The sequence below is a fragment of the Drosophila teissieri genome, chromosome 2R (genome assembly GCF_016746235.2).
Source record: "Drosophila teissieri strain GT53w chromosome 2R, Prin_Dtei_1.1, whole genome shotgun sequence".
Classification (NCBI taxonomy): Eukaryota; Metazoa; Arthropoda; class Insecta; order Diptera; family Drosophilidae; genus Drosophila; species Drosophila teissieri.
The window spans coordinates 10,445,308-10,468,964 of record NC_053030.1 but is presented as its reverse complement, the minus strand read 5'-3'; the positions used below and the strand labels follow the sequence as shown (position 1 = coordinate 10,468,964).

Here is a 23,657-nt window from a genome sequence, read left to right as displayed (position 1 = left end):
TTGTCACGGAGTTGGGTTAATTTTTTGATATTTGCAATAGCCGCAAGCTACTTTTGAATCGTAAAAGGCTTTGGAAACTTTTCAATTTCTGAAACGCCAGCGCTTGATTTGTTTTATAGACTTTTAATTTTGATTATTTACAGTTTGCCTCTTTGCATAACATACAGAAGATATAATTATTTAATTAATATTAATTAAACTATTTGCATTACTAAAGCTTATAGGGGTTTCTGCCGGACCTCGCATCTGGATCTGTGATTTAGTGTTGTTTTTCGGTTAGCTTAATAAACAAACGCCAGGGCGGAATGTAGTTATACTTTAGTTGGGGGAGGCATAAATAACAAAAACAAATTGACACAATTTTATAGAATTAACTACGAGGAAAGAGCTTCTCTACAACACAGGGTACAAAATTAAACGGTCAGGTGGATTGAAATTGAAATACACTTTCAACACTCCTCTTCACTGCTGGCCGTAGAGCAGCTCCGATCCGGGCGGTATGCTACTGGGGTCCACATTCACATTAAAGTAGTTGGCTGGCGTGGCAACGGCGGGAAATGCGGTGGCCATTCCTTGGGCTTGCTGTACCTGCTGCTGCTGCTGATGGTGCTGCTGCTGGGGATTCTGCTGCAACGTAAGGTTGTAGGGATTTTGCACATATTCCTGATAGATATCCGCTGCTGGACCAGTTCCACTCGTCGCCGCCTGGCTTTCGTAAACGGGTGCAAAGCTGTGCACGATTGATGCCTGCGGCATTTTGGGTAGCGAGGGGTACGCATTTCCGGCCAGCAGATGGCTGATTGGCACATTGATGGCAGGATCACTGGCTTGAGCTGGCAACGGTTGCTGCTGGGCGTGATACTGTTGATAGTACTGTTGGTAGAGCATTTGTTGCTGCTGCTGCTGCCCAAACTGTTCCGCAGTAGTGTCCGGTGACATGGGCACCTCAATGGCGTAGCTATTGTACGTATTGTTGGTGGTAACGATGTTGGTCTGCTGCACTATTGGAGCCGGCTGCTCCGCCTCCAGCGGGCTGTGCGCCGGGGACGTGGTCGCGGATTGCACGGCAGCAGCAGTTGCCTCATTCACCAAATCCGGCAATAATGTGCTTGGCATCGGGTCTGTAGCTGCAGGCTGCTGGGGTGGCACAATCATGGGCTGTCAGATACACGAAAAATATTTAGTTTATATTGAAAAAAGTATATTTTATTCTTCTGAACCCACCTGAGCGAATACAAAGCTGGGCGGGTGTTGCAGTGCATCTGCCACGGGTGGCTGCAGTATAATGCTCCTCCTCGGGGACTCGACAGGAGAGCCAAGTACGGGTGTAGCTGCCGGCGGAGTGGGCGCGTTCACCACTAACTCGTTGGAAACCTGGGTTTGCCTGGGTAAGATGGTCACCGCTGGTAACTGTTGCTGTGGAGCGACAGCCACAGCTGCCAGAGGAGCTTGGTTCGTTAAGGTCTGAGCTCGCTTGCCTGCAAAATTTATCACATTTATTGTTAGCATAACTATTCGGTTTGTATAAAAATATAAAGACAGAAATGCAGGCTAGGGACTTAAAAGGAAATGGAGAAGTATTCAATTCTTTTTGCCAACTTTCTTTAGCAACTTAAGCTTGGATCTTAGCTTGGCCCATGGTTTCTTGCGCTGCGTAGCTGGAAGGGTATCACTTTTGCCCGTGGTTATAGAGGAAATCTTTGGACTATAGCCATAAAGCGGCAGGGTCAAGGAATACTCAGTTGGGCCCGGAGAAGGGGCGAATCTAATTTGCGTAAAGTCCAGCGAGATCGCTGGAGTAATTGAATCTGATGGTAGGATTAGAGGTTAGGCCCATTCTACAACACTGCGTTACTCACCCTCATCGTGGAATAGCTCATCCTTTAGGTTGGGCAAAAATTCACCAATGCGCCGCCAGGTTAGCTCCCAAAGAGCCTGCTGTAAGCTGCCATCCTGATTGTGGAACACCCGGACTGAGTGCATAACAAGCAGCATGTTCTTCAGTATCTCCTGCATCTGTTCCGACAATGTGTCCGATCCCACCTTCATAAAGCGCTCAATGTAGTCCAATATGTCCAGCCAAAGCTCGTTAAACGCGTTGCCTAACTCGATGAGCGTGGTAAGGTGTTGTAGGAACACCTTGGACATGATGGTGGCCGTCCGTATACGCGACTCCTCGAGGAGCGAGGCGTCTAGCTGGCCGGCTGCACTGCTCTCGGGCAGCAGTTCGTTTAAGAGGGGGAACAGCACCTGGTGGAAGCAAGAGCACCATTCTGTTCCCGACAACGTCTGCAGGTCATGCACCAGCAATGCCCGCTGCTGCAGGCACGAGATGGCATGAGTGCGCACCTCTCGCCGCCGATCCATGGCCAGCCTGGCGATGCCCTGCAGCAATGGGCACCAGCCCGGTGACCACAAAGCTGCCGACTGCGGCACTGTGCATCCTTCTTCCGCCCACCATCGGAAGATCTGTGCAGTTCGCGTGTACAGCGTATACATCAGGTCCAGCAGTTGAATGGACAACTGTTCGTAGCGCTGGGCCAGGTCCTCCTGTTCTGCCGCATTTCCGTTTATCTGGTTGTCGGCCGGGTCGCCCGTCAGAAGAGTAAGATTGCTGCTCGATGCAGAGGACGCCATGCCCGGTTTGCGTTCGCTGCGCTTCTTGGCACTTTTCTGCTTAGCCGCCGACTCCAGCTTTCGGCGCTGGCGTATACCTCCATCCCGGCAAGCCTCCACAAAGATGCGGATGCATCGAACGCAGGCTTCAAAATTGTAAGGCGTAATGTGGGCAACACTGCGAACGATAAAGGCCAGCGAGTCCCAGCACTTGAAAAGGGCAAAAGGTGCGTGGTCCAGTAGCTGGCAACTGTAAACAAGTGTGTTTACTGAAGGAGCACTCAGGCTTGGCGGAGATTGAGGTCTGCAAAACGAACTTCGATGTATTAAATGAAGAGTTTAATAAGTTAAAAAAATCTCACCTAGAGGCCGTTGTTAACTCACTGTCCTTGTTATTGACCAGAATCCAGTTCTCAGCACTTGGACTGGAGGCAGCAGGAGCTGCAGATGCCTTGGTGATCTCCGAATCGGATGTGTATCCACGCTCTGGCACAGCGGTTGCTTCCTCCTCGCCACTTATAGCGCCATCCGACTTTGCGCTTCCATTGGGCGGCATGGGCAACTGGGCATCATCGTAACTGGGCGGCACAGCTCCGGCTCCCACGCATTCAAGTAGATTGAAAATAATCTGCCAGTCCTGCTCGGAATGAATATTTTGGGCCGACGTCTTGAGCAGCTCGTAGATGCCAATAGAAATCTGCTTAGAAATGCGCAGCAACAAGGCAGGCTTCAGCATCAAAAGCATCTTGAGAGATTGCAATACAATCGGACACAGCTCTTCGTTTCGCATCAAATAAATTGCTAGTTTTAGGACCGCTACAATACATCGGTTGAGTAGGTAGTCGTATCCACAGGAGGCACTGCCCATGAGAAGTAGATACATTTGGTCTCGAACTGCTGGCCACAGCGGTATCATGCGATCCCGATTATGAACCACTATCTTGACCAAAAACTCCATCCAGAAAACAGTTTGATCTTCGGCGTACGGTAGGCCAATGGATTTGTGCCCCTGGGGAGCCTTCAGTAGCGCCAACACGCATTTGAGCAACTCCTGTAGCGACTCTAGTTGCACAAACTTTGATTCCTGAAGCATTTGATCCAGCTGGCACTCCTTAATGCACTTCCGTCCAAGCTTGATGAAATCCTGCTCCTCGTACGTTGGTTCTCGCTGACCCTCCGAGCTAATAAATGAGTACAGACTAGAAAACAATCCTGATTCCTGCTTCTCCCGGGGCTTTTCCAGGATTAACATGGCCTTTCCGTTCGCCTCACAAAAGTCTTCCACTTCGATCAATGATTTCGGGAGCAACTTAAGACGGAAAAGCTGAAGGTATAGATCCAAAATGTGCTTCCAGCTCTCTCTTAAGCAGTCGCCATAATCGTGAACCAATAAAAACACCGTGCGCATTGCAGCCTGAGCCTTTCCATTCAATCCAAAGTTCACAGCTTGTTGGATTTCATTGTTTGCCGGAGCGGGCTCATGTTGTTCTACGCTGCTCAGCAACGTTGTGAATTTGCAGAGAGTTAAAACGAGGGCATCGAAGTCCGAATGCAGATTATAGTGCGCAGATATGGCAGCGGATTTGCTGAAACCTGCAATGAACTCGTAAAGTAAGAAATGAATTTTAAATATGACATGTCAACGTACCTGCTAGAGTTCGTTGGTAACCCGTTTCAGTGCTCTTATCAAACATAAAGCTTAGGGCGCTCAGAGAAGCACCCCACACAATATTGAAGATGTCCACGTCGTATGATGCGTCATGCACATAATGGAAATGTCCATCGTGGGTGTCTCCTCGACGAAGCAGTACTTTCCATTGGTAGTTTTCACGTACCAAGCCTGTTTGCTCTGCTGGCATCACGATCTCTTCGTTCCTTTTATAACAAAAAATCGGAAATATAAGCGAATGGGGACGAGTCATATGTAATAAGGCTTACTTGATTGCATTAAAGACTTGAGCCAACATTTCTTGATCGAAATCTTCGCCACCATTTAGACCACGCAAGTTCTTTGTGAAATCCTCCAGCGTCATTGGAACATTTAAACGCTTCGCGTTAGAGTTATGCTGATCCATGTTCAGCATGATGATAGCATACGCCAAGCGGAAAGCAGCATCTACGTTGGCAAACGGGTCTTGGTTTTGTTTCTAAATGGGGGGATAAATTTCTAATTAGTATCTATGGCTCCAATTAGCTTATTAGATATATATACTTACATGCCAATGATCAGAAAAGTGTTCCAGCACCAAAAAAATCAATGGAGCTTCTCCGGGCAATCTGAAGGTCTCCAAATAAAGGCGCAATGCTTGATCCACTCGAAGACCAGTAAAATCAAACGAGTCCACAAAATTAATTAGAATCTTAGAGTCGACGTTCTTCTTTTTCGAGATGTATTCCCCAATCATTTTCTTATCGAGCCCGGGATTTTCGCGAAGGAACAGGGCCACCTGCATGGGATCGAGCTCGGCATTAAGGATGCCGTGTTCTTGCAGATACTGGATGCCTTTTTCTGGGCGCTGATTAAAGCGCTCTGTGCCCTGAGATAGCAGGCGCTTCTTTTGTTTGACATTGGCCAGCTGTTCAGTGGTTATTCCCACTCCCTCGCCGCCAGATTGTAGTCGTAGTCGCTGTGAGCTAGCGTTTATAAAACTGGCGATGTTCTCCACTTTCTCTTCTACAGCTGCACTATTACCAGAATCAATTACGATTCCCTCCAATCCGCTGTTGTGCCGAGAATGGCGACTTCCACCTGTTGCTGGTGCAGCTTCTGGCAAGGACTCCCTGTTGTTGCTGTTCTTGCTCGCGGCACAGTTTCTCTCGATGCTGTCAATCACACTTATGAGGGTGTCCATTGAGATAATGTGGGTGCTATAAACTGCATTGGTTGCTGACAGCGTGTACTTGCTCAGTAGGTTTGTCAGACTTTCAAACATATCCGTGCAGTACAAGTCACAATCGTAGTTAATATACAATTCAGTGACGAAGCCGGGGATGCGCCACAACTGCAGAAGATTGTCCAGAGCGAGTTCTCGCATTTCGTAGGGCGTCTTGGGATTGTCGCTAGCAATAATCTCGCTCAATTTCCTAAGGTAGGCTTCAAGCTGAAACTTAAGATGTCCGCGGAGAGACTCGAAGAGCAAAAAGCAGAGCTGCAGGTCGGCAGCAAAGATGCTAAGCCGCTCCGAGCTGAGGAGCTGCAAGGAAATGAAAGGCTTAGTTCCGCAATGACTAAGTGAGGAATTTGGAGTCCCTTACCGATATCAAGTTTCTGCACAGGTCGTCCTTTACCAGCTCCAGCAAGCCCTCATACTTCCCAATATTATCGGCTGCCACCTCGAAGGCTACAGTAAGAAGGCTAAGGCCCGTGTGCATCATGCTATCCGAGTTCTGCTTATCCAGGGGATTGCAGAGGATTATAAGGAATCGGAACAACTCCTGGATGAAGGGCAGGCCATAAGGAGAGAGAGATGCGGCATCAAGGTCGGTAGACTGCTGTGTGAAACGGACGCCCACCGAGTTGATGTACTCGCTGCTATTTGCCTCGGCCAGAGTGCCGGCTGCTTCGCCCGTTTCGCCGTCCAGCAAAGGCTCCGAATCGGTCGACTCTACTTGAATAGCAGGTGTCTCTGGGACAGGGGTTTCGTCTTCCCCCGTGATCGCAGTTGTTGTTGGTGTCTGCGTAATCTTTCCCTGCATGTCCAAAATGTTTCCCGCTGGACTGGCGGGTGTGGTGGCCAGTATGGGCGCCTTTAAATGCCCGGGAACTGTTAGGTTGGCAGACTGCGGCGTCTGTGGCGGTTCCTCTACTGCTGACGATTTCCTGGGGGCAGCCGAGACTTGGGCCACCGCCTTACGCTTCAGTTTTTCTTGGGTAGCTCCGCTGGCAGCATCTCCGATAGTAAACCGCTTTTGAAGCATGGTGTCACTTCGCTCTTCGGCAAACTGGGGAAGGCGCATGAAGAAGAGCAGCACCATGTCCTTGAGCGACTGTTCCGCCGAGCGGCGCAGCAGTTCACTTAGCCTCGGCTCGAAGCAGATCTTGAAGCAGCTGAGCATCACCTCGCACATGGACTCATTGCTGACGGCAGCTCCCTCGGGACTGCGGATAAGCGTGTGCAGCACCTCAATCACTCGCATAAAGGTGACACCATCCGAGGACTGATCGGTGCCCATAAAGCGGGCATGTGTCACAGCATCGGCAATGCGCTCCACGATGTCAGCCAGATTTGGAGATGTGGGATCTGTGGATAGATAGAGAATGAGCAACTGCAGAGGACTAAGCACTAACCTTATTTACCTATTAGCCCGTAAGACAAGAATTTATTCACCGAGGACAGAGCCAGACTAGTCAACGGACCCGTGGTGTCCGCTGTTCGAATCACCTCTAGAAACGGAGCCAGGAAGACCTGGGGTTCGATCAGGCGCAGGTCCTCGATCCGATTTAGCTCAAGCTTGAGGTCAATGAACAGCTTTAGCAGCGAGTCCTTCTCGTCGTCCTGAAGGTGGGGAAAGGGGGTAATTTACTTTCTACTCCCAGTGAGCATTAATAGCACTAGTTACCACGTAGGCGGTGGCATTCCAACGCGTTCCACGTCGCATGGCCGTCATCAGGGTGGCCATTTCGCCCCGCACCACGTAGATGCCATTGCCTGGAAGCGCCATGGTGTCCGGTTGTCCTCCGTTGCGGCTCTTCGACTGCAGCTAGTTGGCTTCCAGTTCCAGGGCTAGCGCAGAAAATTGCAGTTTTCGTGGGGCAGGGCAGCTCCTCCTCCCTTCCGACGACCTTCGCATATGTTTTGGCAATCGCCACTAGCCCAATCGCACACTGACGCAGCCTGGACGAATCTGGGCGCGCTGCCTAGTTGGACATCTCTCACTAATCCTAACTAATCGAACTGGATAGCTGCTTATTTTTGGTGACGTTTACGTGTCGTTTATGTTCTTGTGTGCAGCCCGAATATTTTGCACTAACGTCTTCCAACACCGGCGCGGCAATTCGTCGCTTCGCAGCACTGGCACAGCTGTAGATGCCAACTCGATGCGATGATTTAAAACGATTGTAAATAAAATACAGCTGCAAACTCAAGAAATATACGAACTTGTTTTTCAAATAAAATATGTAGCCAAGCTGTTTCATGTACTTAAATCGATTTAAAAACTCGATATTCAAATATGAAGACCAAAAAGTGGGAGAAAAGGCAGTCACGCACCCATCTCTATTCGTGAGCGCTTAACCCACCTCTAAGTTACACTGGCAATTGGTGCGTAGGCGAATTTCTAATTGGAATTGTTCGAATTTTGAGAAAGAATCGCATTAAATGCAAAGCACTCTTATTCCAGACTACTGCAGACACTTGCATTGAGGCGACCGAGCACGGGGCAGGTGGATTTACAGGACTCAGCGTTACCAAAGCAGCCCACAGGCCGAACAATATGGGAAACACGGACTCCAAGTTGAACTTTCGCAAGGCGATTGTGCAGCTGACGCAAAAGAACCAGAAGATCGACCCCAGCGACGAGCAGTTCTGGGAGCAGTTCTGGCAGGGCCACCAGACGACGCTGGAGGATGTGTTCGCGCTGGTCACCTCAAGCGAGATTCGCCAGATCCGCAACGATAATCCAGCGAACCTGGCCACCCTATGCTACAAGGCGGTGGAGAAGCTCGCCCAGGCGGTGGACAGCAGTTGTCGCACACAGGCGGAGCAGCAGTGCGTTCTGAACTGTGTCCGCCTGCTGGTCCGGTGTCTGCCCTACATATTTGAGGACGAAAAGTGGCGTGACTTCTTCTGGAGCAGCCTGCCGTCGCAGGATAAGACCATGCCGCTGGCCCAGTCACTGATCAATGCCACCTGCGACCTGCTGTTCTGTCCCGACTTCACAGTTACGGCCACGCGCCGAACGGGTCCGGAGAAGGCCGAGGAGCTGGCGAACATCGATAGTTGCGAGTACATTTGGGAGGCGGGCGTGGGATTCGCCCAGTCACCGCCCCACAACGCCCACATGGAGCGCAGGCGCACGGAGTTGCTGAAGCTATTGCTCACCTGCTTCTCGGAGCCCATGTACCGATCGCCCCAGCAGTCCGAGGAGCCCAACAAGTGGATAGCGTACTTCACATCGGCAGACAATCGCCATGCCCTGCCCCTGTTCACCTCGTTTCTGAACACCGTGTGCTCCTACGATCCTGTGGGCTTCGGTGTGCCCTACAATCATCTGCTGTTTGCAGATACCACGGAGCCACTGGTGGAAGCGTGCCTTCAACTGCTTATTGTCACCTTGGATCACGACATGGTGGTGCAGCAGCAACTTACACAGCCCGGACAGGCGTCCTACGACGAGGGCAATTGCGGCGACAACTTGTTCATCAACTATCTGTCGAGAGTTCACCGGGATGAGGATTTTCACTTTGTGCTCAAGGGCATCACCAGGCTGCTGAACAACCCACTTGTCCAGAACTATTTGCCCAATTCCACAAAGCGACTGCATTGCCACCAGGAGCTGCTTATTTTGTTCTGGAAAATATGCGACTACAACAAAAAGTTTCTGTATTTTGTGCTGAAGAGCTCCGATGTTCTGGATATCCTGATTCCTATATTGTATCACCTAAACTACTCCCGAGCGGATCAATCTCGAGTGGGCTTGATGCATATTGGAGTATTCATACTGTTGCTCCTATCGGGTGAGTCATATGTGTAATTTTGTGCGTGGAATCAGTACACTTCAACGAATGTTTATTGATAGGTGAGCGAAACTTTGGGGTTCGCCTTAACAAAGCTTACTCCGCCACGGTGCCCATGGACATACCTGTGTTTACTGGAACCCATGCGGACTTGCTCATCACAGTGTTCCACAAAATAATAGCCACTGGCCACCAGAGGCTGCAGCCGCTTTTCGATTGTCTGCTGACCATTCTGGTCAATGTCTCTCCATACCTGAAAACCCTCTCGATGGTAGCTAGTGTGAAGATGTTGCATCTCCTAGAAGCCTTTAGCACTCCCTGGTTCCTGCTTTCGGCACCCAGCAATCATCATTTGGTGTTTTTCTTGCTGGAGATCTTCAATAACATTATACAGTATCAATTCGATGGAAACTCGAATCTAGTCTACACCATTATTCGAAAGCGTCATGTGTTCCATGCCATGGCGAACCTCCCTACCGATATGGCGGGCATAGCAAAGTGTCTGAGTGGCCGTAAATCGGGTGGAAAGTTCAACTTGCCGCGAGTACCGCAGAGAAGAACGCCAGCTGTGTCCCAGGAGCTGCCCTCGGCCCATGTGCCAGAGGAGTACAACGAAGAAGACGAGGATGAGGACGAGGAGGAGACAGTTAATGAAGAGCCCAAGGCGGAAGAGGATCTCGAATCTGAGACAGAGTCTCACGAGCGATCTCAGGCAGGTGAGCTGCAGGCGGACATTCTTACAGCGCAGCCAGCCGAGCCAGGAACACTGAAAACATCCTTGCTGGACACCCCTGGCATTAGTCAGATGACGGAGCGGGAGCAGGCTCATCCGAATGACAAGCCACAGGTGGAGGATTCTACGGACATTGTGCCCTACGACAGGTCAGCCGCATCGACGCCCACTGACGAGCGCAAGTCCACCTCACCCACTGAACTGTCCCGTTTGTCGGTGGCCCACAGAGCCAGTATTCGCATGGTGCCCGGCGAGAGCGATCGTTGGACGCCCACGCCCGAGTGGATCGTCTCCTGGCGCTCCAAGCTGCCACTGCAGACCATCATGCGACTGCTTCAGGTCCTGGTGCCCCAGGTGGAGAAGATCTGCATTGACAAAGGACTGACCGACGAGTCAGAGATCCTGAAGTTTCTGCAGCACGGCACGTTAGTGGGCCTCCTCCCCGTGCCGCATCCCATCCTCATCAGGAAGTATCAGGCCAATGCGGGAACAACGGCATGGTTCCGCACCTATATCTGGGGTGTCATCTACCTGCGCAACGTAGAACCCGCCATCTGGTACGACACGGAGGTCAAGCTCTTCGAGATTCAGCGCGTCTAGGTCAGTATGTGGATGGATACACAGCCACGCAGCAGCGAGCCAGTAGCTTACACGCTTTGGCATTTACTGTAGTTAATTTATTTAGTACATATTTCATTCCAAATGTCCTTGTGGAAAATCAGTGTGTAATGAACTACCTTTTCCATATGTTTGCGTATCGGCACCACAAAAATGAGGCTTATCAGTTACGATGTGGCGTGAGTTCAATTCAACACATTTGTTATCGGCTTTTATCATTGATATTTAATTGCTTTCCTAATGTATTAATTTGAAGAGTTTTTTGAAAACAGTATAAGCACAAAGTGTTTTTATTTTAGTTAAAGACTAAATAATTAAACAACTCATGTTTTTGTAGTCTGTGACAGAAAATGTTCCTTGTGCCGTATTTTGATTACATGGCTTTATTTATTTATAATTTGTACAATTTTACTATTTCCTGTTTTCACTTTTGAATTTACTGCTATATTCGTAGGCTTTTGCTGCTGATAGACTTTTAATCAATTTTATTAAATTACTTTCACTCAGCCACTCTATAAACGATTTGCTTTATCTAAATTATTTTGTAGCTGCTCCTATTGACACCATAAAAGCTTTACGTTCTTTTGTAATAACTAGGAAACTTTAGTTGAGTCTAATTAACTGCTTCGTAACTTTAATTATATCTAGATATTAATGGTAGAATCGAGAAAGTGTAATAATTTACTGTCTACGTGTGCTTATAAACAATATACACAAACTCAAACTAATCTTATGACAACTATACAAGTCAGTTTATAAAAATCATGTACGAAATAAAACAGAACCCGAGAGAATAAATATTGGTTTTCATGTCATAAAACGAATAGCATCTTATATTTTCATGGCGAGTAATTTATAAAAGTGGCGAAGTGAAGGGCAAAATGACAGTTACCAAAACGCAGTTTAATATTAACATTAATCGCTTTTACATTCTTGTAGCTTGTGATCGCGGTAGACAGAAAGGACATCGTCTTTTCTTTTCCGCGTCCTTAGTCGGTCTTCTTGCTCTCGTTTCTCCAAAAGTTTCATCAAATGCTGATGCCAGTAGAAGTATTTAAAAACAAATAACAGAAGCAGTGCAGATGTGGTGACAATGGATGCGGCACTGATCTCGACGGGCCTCTCGCCTTTCCCTTTCACTCTCTCCGAGAATTGGCGGGTGGATATTCTAAGGCCGAACTTTGGTTTGCTCGCCGCAACAGTGTGCTGATCCTTGAGCACCCAAGGCAGCAGCGGTAGTTGTCACGACTGGATTGGGTTCTGAGTGGATGTGGATGGGGCTACTGGTGGCGGAGCTACTGGAATAATGGTGAACTTGATGAACGCGCTCTTGCTGCGCCTCTGCACTATTCTGCCAATTAATTGTGGTTCCTTAATGGTCTGTTCGATGGCCTTTACTATGCGCTCGGCGCTGCTCTCGTCCGATCCACTGGCATTGCCCTGTATGAGGATGCGAACCTCGTGGCGCTTGGCCAGCCACTTGACAATATTCTTGAGTCTGGAGGAGAGATCGTGCTCCGTGATGCGCGCACCAATGGTTAGGGATTTCTCCGTTTTCTTTTCCCTAATTTTTTCGCTGGCTGATCTCGACTGCTCCGCATCATCCGACAGCATTTCAGCTGCAGTGACTAGTCTGCAAGGCATAGCAACTTTATACCAATGACAACGACTCGATGATCTACATATGTATACCCACTTGAACATGGCCCTTCCCGTTTTGGCATCTGTTTGCTCCAAGCGCAACAGGTGCAGCTCCCGTCGTTTGGCCAGCTTCTGGGCCTCCTCCAACGTGGTGATGCTCATCGACTGATTCTGTTGGATGAGGGTGATTTTCTGGACACTTGCCTTCGGACTCCGGGTGTCTCTGGCTCTACTTTCTCCTGGGCTTCCACCCACCGGCTTTTGATTCTGGGCCAAACTCCAGTTGATGGACAAAGGACGCAGGTGTTGCTGCTGAATCGCTGCTGCAGCAGCATGGTTAAGCATCAATCTTATGCGCTGCATGTTCCTCTTTGAAATATGTTTATGTTCGATATCCTTTGGTTATTTCCGATTTTCTTTTGCTTGTGCAATTTTTTGTCCAAGAGTTGTCAAGCAATGTGAAGCAGTATTTTCTTTATCTCTGGCAGATAAATATCAGCTGACGGCTGGAGTTATCGATAGCTCAAGCCGCCGATAACCATAGAATTTAAAGATAAATTTGTGTAAGAATTGTTTTATTTCGAGCAAAAATTCAAACCGATAAGGTGACAAAACAGCCAGGTTCAGGTCAATCCACAAAAGATCTTTTCCTCCAAAAAAACCGATAATAACAATAAAATTCGATTGCTCGCGTCATACTTGAAATCTAAATCTTTTTGAGATTAGGTTCTTAAGAGCCGAGCTTCGGAATCGATTTCAGTTCAAAGAAGAGCCCTCACGATGAAACTTCAAGTGAGTGAATTTTTTGGTGAAAACATAATCAAGCATTAAGTGTTTTTATCCTTTAGTTGTTCCTGCTTACCTTATTGTTTTGCTGTTTGGTCAGCAATGCTTACCATTACCATAAACATTGCCATCGAGAAAAAAGAATGATAAATGGACGGTGTACGATAATAAAGAAGTGCCACTACCATCGGTATCGTTGTATTGTAAAGCGAAGTTCATTTTGTGGAGATTTTTTCCAATATGGTTAAAGATATGTTTAAATATAGAAAATGTAAATCGGAACATTTTAAAATTATTAAAGACCATTTTCAATTTATAAAAATACAAATGAAGTTTGTCAATTAATGCTTAAAATTAAGCCAATTAACAGCTTTTAGTACAAAAATAACATAATTATACTAAGATATACGGAAGATTGCACTAGCCAACATTTAATAGTCACACATGCAAAGGTAAATACTCTCCTGGAAGCTACTGACATAGCGCATCCTTACATTTCGTTATTGTTGTGCCGTATCAAACATGTCAAAGGGGGGGCCTGAAAAATCGTTTTTGCGGGGAGTTTTACATCTTCTCTTCTGGAGTTGTCCACATAACTTGGATTCCACTTTTCGACGGTCAGATAATCCTCAACGCCATAGGATTGATGTGAACAACTCCAGCGTCATCTTTCGTAAAACGCTACTAAATAATCCGTGTGGGGTGTTTCCCCCCGGGCTTGTAATCCCTGTCGCCGGGCCTGCGTATAAGATAAGCGTATAATAAGTTGAGAGGAAGAAAGTCAAAACTTTCTAGCTTACGCGGACTTTTTCTGCTGCTGCTTATCAGCGACCGGAACTCACAAGCAAAAAAACAAGCAAACAAGCAAAAATTCAATATATAGTTGCAAAAAAGCTCACCGAATGAGTACAATCATTATCAGTTCTACCGTAGTTCTCTACGGACGATCGGAAGATCATCTCTCTCTGTTTTGCGTAGCCTACATGGCTGCAAGAAGTGTGGCACCGAGCTTCGAGTAGTTTCGGGCCTGAATTCCAGTGAAACTCGACGCATGGTTTTGACGCGACAAATGCAGTCGCGTAGATTTGGGGTGCCAGGGTCCGTTATGCTGATCTGGCACAATCCCATAAATAATGAGTTTGAAGGGTCCATCGTCACCATTACTTATGGAATATGACTTCATTCAAATGACCTCCACGGCTTCGGTTGGTGATATGCTAAACAAGTTTTGGTCACGCCCACTCCAACGCCCAGAAACAGCAAGAATCCGTCATCCTCACAATGTTTAAAAAATGTTTTAATTTTTTAGCCAGTAGCCGAGTAACGAGTATCTGATCGACGAGAAGCGGAAACTACGATGTTTTCCGATCTCAGAAATGTCATTAAGAACTAAGGATCTAGTTGCGTATGGATATATTGTATATTATTTAATATAAATAAATTATTATTTTGGCGTATTGCTTATACATGAACAGAAGTTGCACTGCCCATTTGTATTACTTGCACAGTAAGAGGGCATACTAGATTCCTTGAAAAATATGTAACAAGTAGTGGAGAGATATATTCTTGTCTGTCTCGATCCTGGAAACTATAAGTGCTTGAAAATTAATATTAAGCATCTGGTGACCAGACTTGAGAAAAACTTTTATACATATTTGGCGTATGTATATGCGATCAAATATTATGTATGCTAGAGTGCAGATGAGTTTACATCCTCATGTAACACAACAAATGTAATATCAGCGTATAGCTTATTTAAGTGCTAAGGGTTCTACTTTCTCCTGGGCTTCCACCCACCGGCTTTTGGTTCTGGGCCAAACTCCAGTGGATGGACAAAGGACGCAGGTGTTTCTGCTGAATCGCTGCTGCAGCAGCATGGTTTAGCATCAATCTTATGCGCTGCATGTTCCTCTTTGAAATACGTTTATGTTTGTATATCCTTTGGTTATTTCCGATTTTCGTTTGCTTGTGCAATTTTTTGTCTAAGAGTTGTCAAGCTATGTGAAGCAGTATTTTCTTTATCTCTGGCAGATAAATATCAGCTGGCCGCTGGAGTTATCGATAGCTCAAGCCGTCGATAACCATAGAATTTAAAAAGAAATTTTCGTAGGAAGTGTTTTCTTTCGAGCTAAAAATCAGGATGATAAGGTGACAAAACAGTCAGGATCAGGATATTCTATTTAAAATATCGTTTCCTCCAGAAATCCGATAAAAACATAGAAAATCGATTGCTCGCGTGGCACTTGAATTCTAAAATTTTGTTTTTGTGCTCTTATGAGATTAGGTGTTTAAGAAGCCGAGCTTCGGAATCGACTTCAGTTCAAAGAAGAGCCCTCACTATGAAACTACAAGTGAGTGAATTGTTTTGCTAAATAATATTCAAGCATTAAGTGTTTTTATCCTTTAGTTGCTCCTGATTACCCTATTGGTTTGCTGTTTGGTCAGTAAATCTCTACAATGGTTTTCGTGTCCCAAATACTATATTAATGAACGTGGTTATTGGGTGGAACATCGAATTACTCAACCCTATCCGTGCCAATATGGGGCAGCTACTCCTTATGGGGCAGCTACTCCTTATGGGCCAGCTACTCCTTATGGGCCAGCTACTCCTTATGGGCCAGCTACTCCTTATGGGCCAGCTACTCCTTATGGGCCAGCTACTCCTTATGGGCCAGCTACTCCTTATGGGCCAGCTACTCCTTATGGTGCATTCGATGGAGTGCCATTCCGAAATGATTAAAAAATAAATATATATATATGGAAATATGGAACTCTTTTAAATTAATAAAGACCGTTTTCAATTTATAAAAATACAAATAAAGTTAAATTACAATTAAGCTAATGCACAGCTCTTAGTACAAGAATAACAAAATTATAATATAAAAAGTTTTAGTTTGAGCGAAAAGTTTCCTTAGAAACAGACATGGTTGGATCGAATTGGTCGTATAAGATAAGCGTAAATTGAGTTGAGAGGAAGAAAGTCAAAACTTTCTAGTTTACGCGGACTTTTTCTGCTGCTGCTTATCAGCGACCGGACCTCACAACTAGCAAAGAATTCATAGATAGGTGTAAAAAAGATCACCGAATGAGTAGAATCATTATCATTAAAACTGTTTCGAGCTCTAGTAGTTCTATACGGACAATCGGAAGATCATGTACATATTCTATGTGTCGCCGCTTTACATTACATGTTGCGGCTTTATATTATATTTGTCATGCTGAAGCATTATACCACGTTAATGTTAATTTAAATAAATGATGAAATGTAAAGCAATTCGCAGAATTCTCTTCGACGCATGGTTTTGACGCGACAAATGCAGTCGCGTAGATTTGGGGTGCCAGGTTCCGTTATGCTGATCTGGCACACTCCCATTAATAATGAGTTTGGTGTCGAAATGGGAAGGTCTTCACTTGACAGTTCAGCATGTCATTGCCTAGGAAACGCGCTGTCCGTGGCATCGACGGTATCGATGTAGTGGACAGTAATAATAATCATGATCCGACATACATATGTACATACATACATATATACTTTACGGGCTGTACGTTAGGTTCACAAGTTTGGCTCTCTTTAATAAATTTCATTTATTTGGCAGGGCCCGTTTTTCAGTGAAATTGGCAAAACCCACACGTTGGGATTAATTAGATAGAAACAATACTAATAAAATAGTAATGTACTATATTTTAGCATTTGCGAAATTTTTTTTTTATTTGAAAGGTCCATCGGCACCATTATGTATGGAATATGACTTCATTCAAATGACCTCCACGCTTCGGTTTGTGATATGCCAAACAAGTTTTGGTCACGCCCACTCCAACGCCCAGAAACAGCAAGAATCCGGCATCCTCACAATGTTTAAAAAATGTTTTAATTTTTTAGCCAGTAGCCGAGTAACGAGTATCTGATCGACGAGAAGCGGAAACTACGATGTTTTCCGATCTCAGAAATGTCATTAAGAACTAAGGATCTAGTTGCGTATGGATATATTGTATATTATTTAATATAAATAAATTATTATTTTGGCGTATTGCTTATACATGAACAGAAGTTGCACTGCCCATTTGTATTACTTGCACAGTAAGAGGGCATACTAGATTCCTTGAAAAATATGTAACAAGTAGTGGAGAGATATATTCTTGTCTGTCTCGATCCTGGAAACTATAAGTGCTTGAAAATTAATATTAAGCATTAAGTATTTGGTGACCAGACTTGAGAAAAACTTTTATACACATTTGGCGTATGTATATGCGATCAAATATTATGTATGCTAGAGTGCAGATGAGTTTACATCCTCATGTAACACAACAAATGTAATATCAGCGTATAGCTTATTTAAGTGCTAAGGGTTCTACTTTCTCCTGGGCTTCCACCCACCGGCTTTTGGTTCTGGGCCAAACTCCAGTGGATGGACAAAGGACGCAGGTGTTTCTGCTGAATCGCTGCTGCAGCAGCATGGTTTAGCATCAATCTTATGCGCTGCATGTTCCTCTTTGAAATACGTTTATGTTTGTATATCCTTTGGTTATTTCCGATTTTCGTTTGCTTGTGCAATTTTTTGTCTAAGAGTTGTCAAGCTATGTGAAGCAGTATTTTCTTTATCTCTGGCAGATAAATATCAGCTGGCCGCTGGAGTTATCGATAGCTCAAGCCGTCGATAACCATAGAATTTAAAAAGAAATTTTCGTAGGAAGTGTTTTCTTTCGAGCTAAAAATCAGGATGATAAGGTGACAAAACAGTCAGGATCAGGATATTCTATTTAAAATATCGTTTCCTCCAGAAATCCGATAAAAACATAGAAAATCGATTGCTCGCGTGGCACTTGAATTCTAAAATTTTGTTTTTGTGCTCTTATGAGATTAGGTGTTTAAGAAGCCGAGCTTCGGAATCGACTTCAGTTCAAAGAAGAGCCCTCACTATGAAACTACAAGTGAGTGAATTGTTTTGCTAAATAATATTCAAGCATTAAGTGTTTTTATCCTTTAGTTGCTCCTGATTACCCTATTGGTTTGCTGTTTGGTCAGTAAATCTCTACAATGGTTTTCGTGTCCCAAATACTATATTAATGAACGTGGTTATTGGGTGGAACATCGAATTACTCAACCCTATCCGTGCCAATATGGGGCAGCTACTCCTTATGGGGCAGCTACTCCTTATGGGCCAGCTACTCCTTATGGGCCAGCTACTCCTTATGGGCCAGCTACTCCTTATGGGCCAGCTACTCCTTATGGGCCAGCTACTCCTTATGGGCCAGCTACTCCTTATGGGCCAGCTACTCCTTATGGTGCATTCGATGGAGTGCCATTCCGAAATGATTAAAAAATAAATATATATATATGGAAATATGGAACTCTTTTAAATTAATAAAGACCGTTTTCAATTTATAAAAATACAAATAAAGTTAAATTACAATTAAGCTAATGCACAGCTCTTAGTACAAGAATAACAAAATTATAATATAAAAAGTTTTAGTTTGAGCGAAAAGTTTCCTTAGAAACAGACATGGTTGGATCGAATTGGTCGTATAAGATAAGCGTAAATTGAGTTGAGAGGAAGAAAGTCAAAACTTTCTAGTTTACGCGGACTTTTTCTGCTGCTGCTTATCAGCGACCGGACCTCACAACTAGCAAAGAATTCATAGATAGGTGTAAAAAAGATCACCGAATGAGTAGAATCATTATCATTAAAACTGTTTCGAGCTCTAGTAGTTCTATACGGACAATCGGAAGATCATGTACATATTCTATGTGTCGCCGCTTTACATTACATGTTGCGGCTTTATATTATATTTGTCATGCTGAAGCATTATACCACGTTAATGTTAATTTAAATAAATGATGAAATGTAAAGCAATTCGCAGAATTCTCTTCGACGCATGGTTTTGACGCGACAAATGCAGTCGCGTAGATTTGGGGTGCCAGGTTCCGTTATGCTGATCTGGCACACTCCCATTAATAATGAGTTTGGTGTCGAAATGGGAAGGTCTTCACTTGACAGTTCAGCATGTCATTGCCTAGGAAACGCGCTGTCCGTGGCATCGACGGTATCGATGTAGTGGACAGTAATAATAATCATGATCCGACATACATATGTACATACATACATATATACTTTACGGGCTGTACGTTAGGTTCACAAGTTTGGCTCTCTTTAATAAATTTCATTTATTTGGCAGGGCCCGTTTTTCAGTGAAATTGGCAAAACCCACACGTTGGGATTAATTAGATAGAAACAATACTAATAAAATAGTAATGTACTATATTTTAGCATTTGCGAAATTTTTTTTTTATTTGAAAGGTCCATCGGCACCATTATGTATGGAATATGACTTCATTCAAATGACCTCCACGCTTCGGTTTGTGATATGCCAAACAAGTTTTGGTCACGCCCACTCCAACGCCCAGAAACAGCAAGAATCCGGCATCCTCACAATGTTTAAAAAATGTTTTAATTTTTTAGCCAGTAGCCGAGTAACGAGTATCTGATCGACGAGAAGCGGAAACTACGATGTTTTCCGATCTCAGAAATGTCATTAAGAACTAAGGATCTAGTTGCGTATGGATATATTGTATATTATTTAATATAAATAAATTATTATTTTGGCGTATTGCTTATACATGAACAGAAGTTGCACTGCCCATTTGTATTACTTGCACAGTAAGAGGGCATACTAGATTCCTTGAAAAATATGTAACAAGTAGTGGAGAGATATATTCTTGTCTGTCTCGATCCTGGAAACTATAAGTGCTTGAAAATTAATATTAAGCATTAAGTATTTGGTGACCAGACTTGAGAAAAACTTTTATACACATTTGGCGTATGTATATGCGATCAAATATTATGTATGCTAGAGTGCAGATGAGTTTACATCCTCATGTAACACAACAAATGTAAAATCAGCGTATAGCTTATTTAAGTGCTAAGGGTTCTACTTTCTCCTGGGCTTCCACCCACCGGCTTTTGGTTCTGGGCCAAACTCCAGTGGATGGACAAAGGACGCAGGTGTTGCTGCTGAATCGCTGCTGCAGCAGCATGGTTTAGCATCAATCTTATGCGCTGCATGTTCCTCTTTGAAATACGTTTATGTTTGTATATCCTTTGGTTATTTCCGATTTTCGTTTGCTTGTGCAATTTTTTGTCTAAGAGTTGTCAAGCTATGTGAAGCAGTATTTTCTTTATCTCTGGCAGATAAATATCAGCTGGCCGCTGGAGTTATCGATAGCTCAGCCGTCGATAACCATAGAATTTAAAAATAAATTTTTGTAGGAAGTGTTTTTTTTCGAGCTAAAAATCAGGATGATAAGGTGACAAAACAGTCAGGATCAGGATATTCTATTTAAAAAATCGTTTCCTCCAGAAATCCGATAAAAACATAGAAAATCGATTGCTCGCGTGGCACTTGAATTCTATAAGTTTGTTTTTGTGCTCTTTTGAGATTAGGTGTTTAAGAAGCCGAGCTTCGGAATCGACTTCAGTTCAAAGAAGAGCCATCACGATGAAACTACAAGTGAGTGAATTGTTTTGTTAAAAAAATTCAAGCTTTAAGTGTTTTTATCCTTTAGTTGTTCCTGCTTACTTTATTGGTTTGCTGTTTGGTCAGCAATGCCATCGTTATACCCGGTATATATTATTGTACAACTTATTTTTGGAGTAACGAGCTTAATTGTTGTTGTGCTCCGAAAATTGTAAGGCAAATGTATCCTTGCCGAATTGTAAGACAAGCATTCTGTGGAGAAATTTTCCAATAGGATGAACAATACGGATGAAAATACGGCAACATAGAAAATGTAAATCGGAACATTTTAAAATTAGTAAAGACCATTTTCAATTTATAAAAATACAAATGAAGTTTGTCAATTAATGCTTAAAATGAAGTCAATTTACAGCTTTTAGTACAAAAATAACATAATTATACTAAGATATACGAAAGATTGCGCTAGCCAACATTTCATAGTCACACATGCAAAGGTAAATACTCTCCTGGAAGCTACTGACATAGCGCATCTTTACATTTCGTTATTGTTGTGCCGTATCGTTTTTGCGGGGAGTTTTACACCATCTTTTCTGGAGTTGTCCACATAATTTGGATTCCACTTTTCGACGGTCAGATAACCCTCAACGCCATAGGATTGATGTGAACAACTCCAGCGTCATCTTTCGTAAAACGCTAATTAATCCCAACACCTGGTAATATAAAAAGTTTTAGGTTGAGAGAAAAGATTCCTTAAAAACAGACATGGTTGGATCAAATTGGTCGTATAAGATAAGCGTAAATTGAGTTGAGAGGAAGAAAGTGAAAACTTTCTAGTTTACGCGGACTTTTTCTGCTGCTGCTTATCAGCGACCGGACCTCGCAACTAGCAAAAAATTCATAGATAGCTGCAAAAAAGATCACCGAATGAGTAGAATCATTATCATTAAAACTTTTTCGAGCTCTAGTAGTTCTATACGGACGATCGGAAGATCATGTATGTACATATTCTATGTGTCGCCGCTTTACATTACATGTTGCGGCTTTATATTATATTTGTCATGCTGAAGCATTATACCACGTTAATGTTAATTTAAATAAATGATGAAATGTAAAGCAATTCGCAGAATTCTCTCGACGCATGGTTTTGACGCGACAAATGCAGTCGCGTAGATTTGGGGTGCCAGGTTCCGTTATGCTGATCTGGCACACTCCCATTAATAATGAGTTTGGTGTCGAAATGGGAAGGTCTTCACTTGACAGTTCAGCATGTCATTGCCTAGGAAACGCGCTGTGCGTGGCATCGACGGTATCGATGTAGTGAACAGTAATAATAATCATGATCTGACATACATATGTATATACATATATACTTTACGGGCTGTACGTTAGGTTCACAAGTTTGGCTCTCTTTAATAAATTTCATTTATTTGGCTGGGCCCGTTTTTCAGTGAAATTGGCAAAACCCACACGTTGGGATTAATTAGATAGAAACAATACTAAAAAAATAGTAATGTACAATATTTTAGCATTTGCGAAATTTTTTTTTATTTGAAAGGTCTATCGGCACCATTGTGTTTCCCTGTCGCCGGGCCTGGCTAAGGGTTCTACTTTCTCCTGGGCTTCCACCCACCGGCTTTTGGTTCTGGCCCAAACTCCAGTGGATGGACAAAGGACGCACGTGTTGCTGCTGAATCGCTGTTGCAGCAGCATGGTTTAGCATGAATCTTATGCGCTACATGTTCCTTTGAAATATGTTTATGTTCGACATCCTTTGGTTATTTCCGATTTTCTTTTGCTTGTGCAATCTTTTGTCGAAGAGTTGTCAAGCTATGTGAAGCAGTATTTTCTTTATCTCTGCCAGATAAATATCAGCTGACGGCTGGAGTTATCGATAGCTCAATCCGCCGATAACCATAGAATTTAAAAATAAATTTTTCTAGGAAGTGTTTTCTTTCGAGCTAACAATCCGATAAGAACATACAAAATCGATTGCTCGCGTGACACTTGAATTTTGTTAGTGTGCTCTTTTGAGATTAGGTGTTTAAGAAGCCGAGCTTCGGAATCGACTTCAGTTCAAAGAAGAGCCCTCACGATGAAACTACAAGTGAGTGAATTGTTTTGCTAAATAATATTCAAGCATTAAGTGTTTTTATCCTTTAGTTGTTCCTGCTTACTTTATTGGTTTGCTGTTTGATCAGCAATGCCAACTTTATACCCGATACATATTATTGTACAACTTATTATTGGAGTAACGAGCTTAATTGTTTTGCTCCGAAAATTGTAATGCAAATTTATCCTTGCCGAATTGTAAGACAAGCATTCTGTGGAATTATTTGGGGATATGGTTAAAATATATGGAAATATAGAAAATGTAAAGCGAAACATTTTTAAATTAATAAATACCATTTTTAATTTATAAAAATACAAATGAAGTTTCTTAATTAATGGGTAAAATTAAGCTAATGCACAGCTCTTAGTACAAGAAGAACACAATTATAATATAAAAAGTTTTTGTTTGAGAGAAAAGTTTCCTTAGAAACAGTGATGGTTGGATCGAATTGGTCGTATAAGATAAGCGAATAATGAGTTGAGAGGAAGATTGTCGAAACATTCTAGTTCCCGCGGATCTCAAACGCTTCTGAGGTTGTCAGCGACCTACGAACCCTGTAAATAGCAAAAATTCCATTGTAAAGTGCGAGATTAAGTTCAGAAACTCGGCTCTCTGGGCAAAACCCACAAGTTTGGAATTACATAATAAGAATTAATAAGAAACAATAATAATTAAATAGTAGTGTAGTATCGGCTATGCTGGGTAATTCCGTTTTCATTTGCACGATTTGTGTTTTTACTTTGGAAACTTAGAAAAAGGTTCCCTTTCCTTCGTCAAAAAAAGGTTTGCCATAAAAATCATAGGGCATTTTTATAAAGAGGGTAATTTAAGGCAAAGAGCCCTGCATGCGTGCAAGTGTGCTTATATTAATAAAATATTAAAAAATGTGTAATAAAATGTGGTAAAAATGTGTAAAAAATGTTTTAAAAATGCCAGAACAATCGATTTGATATTTTGGGTATTTTGATACCCACTACTCGTAGAGTAAAAAGGTATACTTGATT

General features: G+C 43.6%; 5 protein-coding genes across 6 annotated transcripts; 3 read left to right on the top strand and 2 right to left on the bottom strand.

Moving 5' to 3' along the window:
• Window positions 1-107: 107 nt before the first annotated feature.
• On the bottom strand, window positions 108-7,609 carry LOC122614910 (Golgi-specific brefeldin A-resistance guanine nucleotide exchange factor 1). 2 transcript variants are annotated; one of them, XM_043789650.1, is made up of 10 exons: window positions 7,177-7,602; window positions 6,914-7,112; window positions 5,872-6,857; window positions 4,833-5,810; window positions 4,555-4,763; window positions 4,265-4,491; window positions 2,979-4,209; window positions 1,860-2,920; window positions 1,225-1,478; window positions 108-1,158 (listed from the first exon to the last, which is right to left on the bottom strand). In XM_043789650.1, the coding sequence occupies exons 1-10, from the start codon at window positions 7,276-7,278 to the stop codon at window positions 463-465; spliced, it is 5,943 nt and encodes a 1,980-aa protein (XP_043645585.1). In that variant the 5' UTR covers window positions 7,279-7,602; the 3' UTR covers window positions 108-462. The 2 variants fall into 2 exon arrangements, with proteins under 2 accessions (XP_043645585.1, XP_043645586.1); XM_043789651.1 differs by lacking the exons at window positions 108-1,158; window positions 1,225-1,478 and adding an exon at window positions 1,497-1,808 and having other exon boundaries at window positions 7,177-7,609.
• A 241-nt stretch (window positions 7,610-7,850) lies between these two features.
• On the top strand, window positions 7,851-10,847 carry LOC122614911 (protein HID1). The gene is made up of 3 exons (XM_043789652.1): window positions 7,851-7,877; window positions 7,957-9,292; window positions 9,355-10,847. The coding sequence occupies exons 2-3, from the start codon at window positions 8,050-8,052 to the stop codon at window positions 10,623-10,625; spliced, it is 2,514 nt and encodes an 837-aa protein (XP_043645587.1). The 5' UTR covers window positions 7,851-7,877; window positions 7,957-8,049; the 3' UTR covers window positions 10,626-10,847.
• A 608-nt stretch (window positions 10,848-11,455) lies between these two features.
• Window positions 11,456-12,791, bottom strand: LOC122614912 (translation initiation factor IF-3). The gene is made up of 2 exons (XM_043789653.1): window positions 12,340-12,791; window positions 11,456-12,276 (listed from the first exon to the last, which is right to left on the bottom strand). The coding sequence occupies exons 1-2, from the start codon at window positions 12,645-12,647 to the stop codon at window positions 11,886-11,888; spliced, it is 699 nt and encodes a 232-aa protein (XP_043645588.1). The 5' UTR covers window positions 12,648-12,791; the 3' UTR covers window positions 11,456-11,885.
• A 2,496-nt stretch (window positions 12,792-15,287) lies between these two features.
• LOC122614675 (peflin-like) lies at window positions 15,288-15,903 on the top strand. The gene is made up of 2 exons (XM_043789295.1): window positions 15,288-15,421; window positions 15,478-15,903. Exons 1-2 carry the CDS (start codon window positions 15,410-15,412, stop codon window positions 15,808-15,810), a joined length of 345 nt encoding a protein of 114 aa, XP_043645230.1. The 5' UTR covers window positions 15,288-15,409; the 3' UTR covers window positions 15,811-15,903.
• A 1,962-nt stretch (window positions 15,904-17,865) lies between these two features.
• LOC122614674 (peflin-like) lies at window positions 17,866-18,481 on the top strand. Its single transcript, XM_043789294.1, has 2 exons — window positions 17,866-17,999; window positions 18,056-18,481. The coding sequence occupies exons 1-2, from the start codon at window positions 17,988-17,990 to the stop codon at window positions 18,386-18,388; spliced, it is 345 nt and encodes a 114-aa protein (XP_043645229.1). The 5' UTR covers window positions 17,866-17,987; the 3' UTR covers window positions 18,389-18,481.
• The last annotated feature ends 5,176 nt before the right edge of the window (window positions 18,482-23,657 follow it).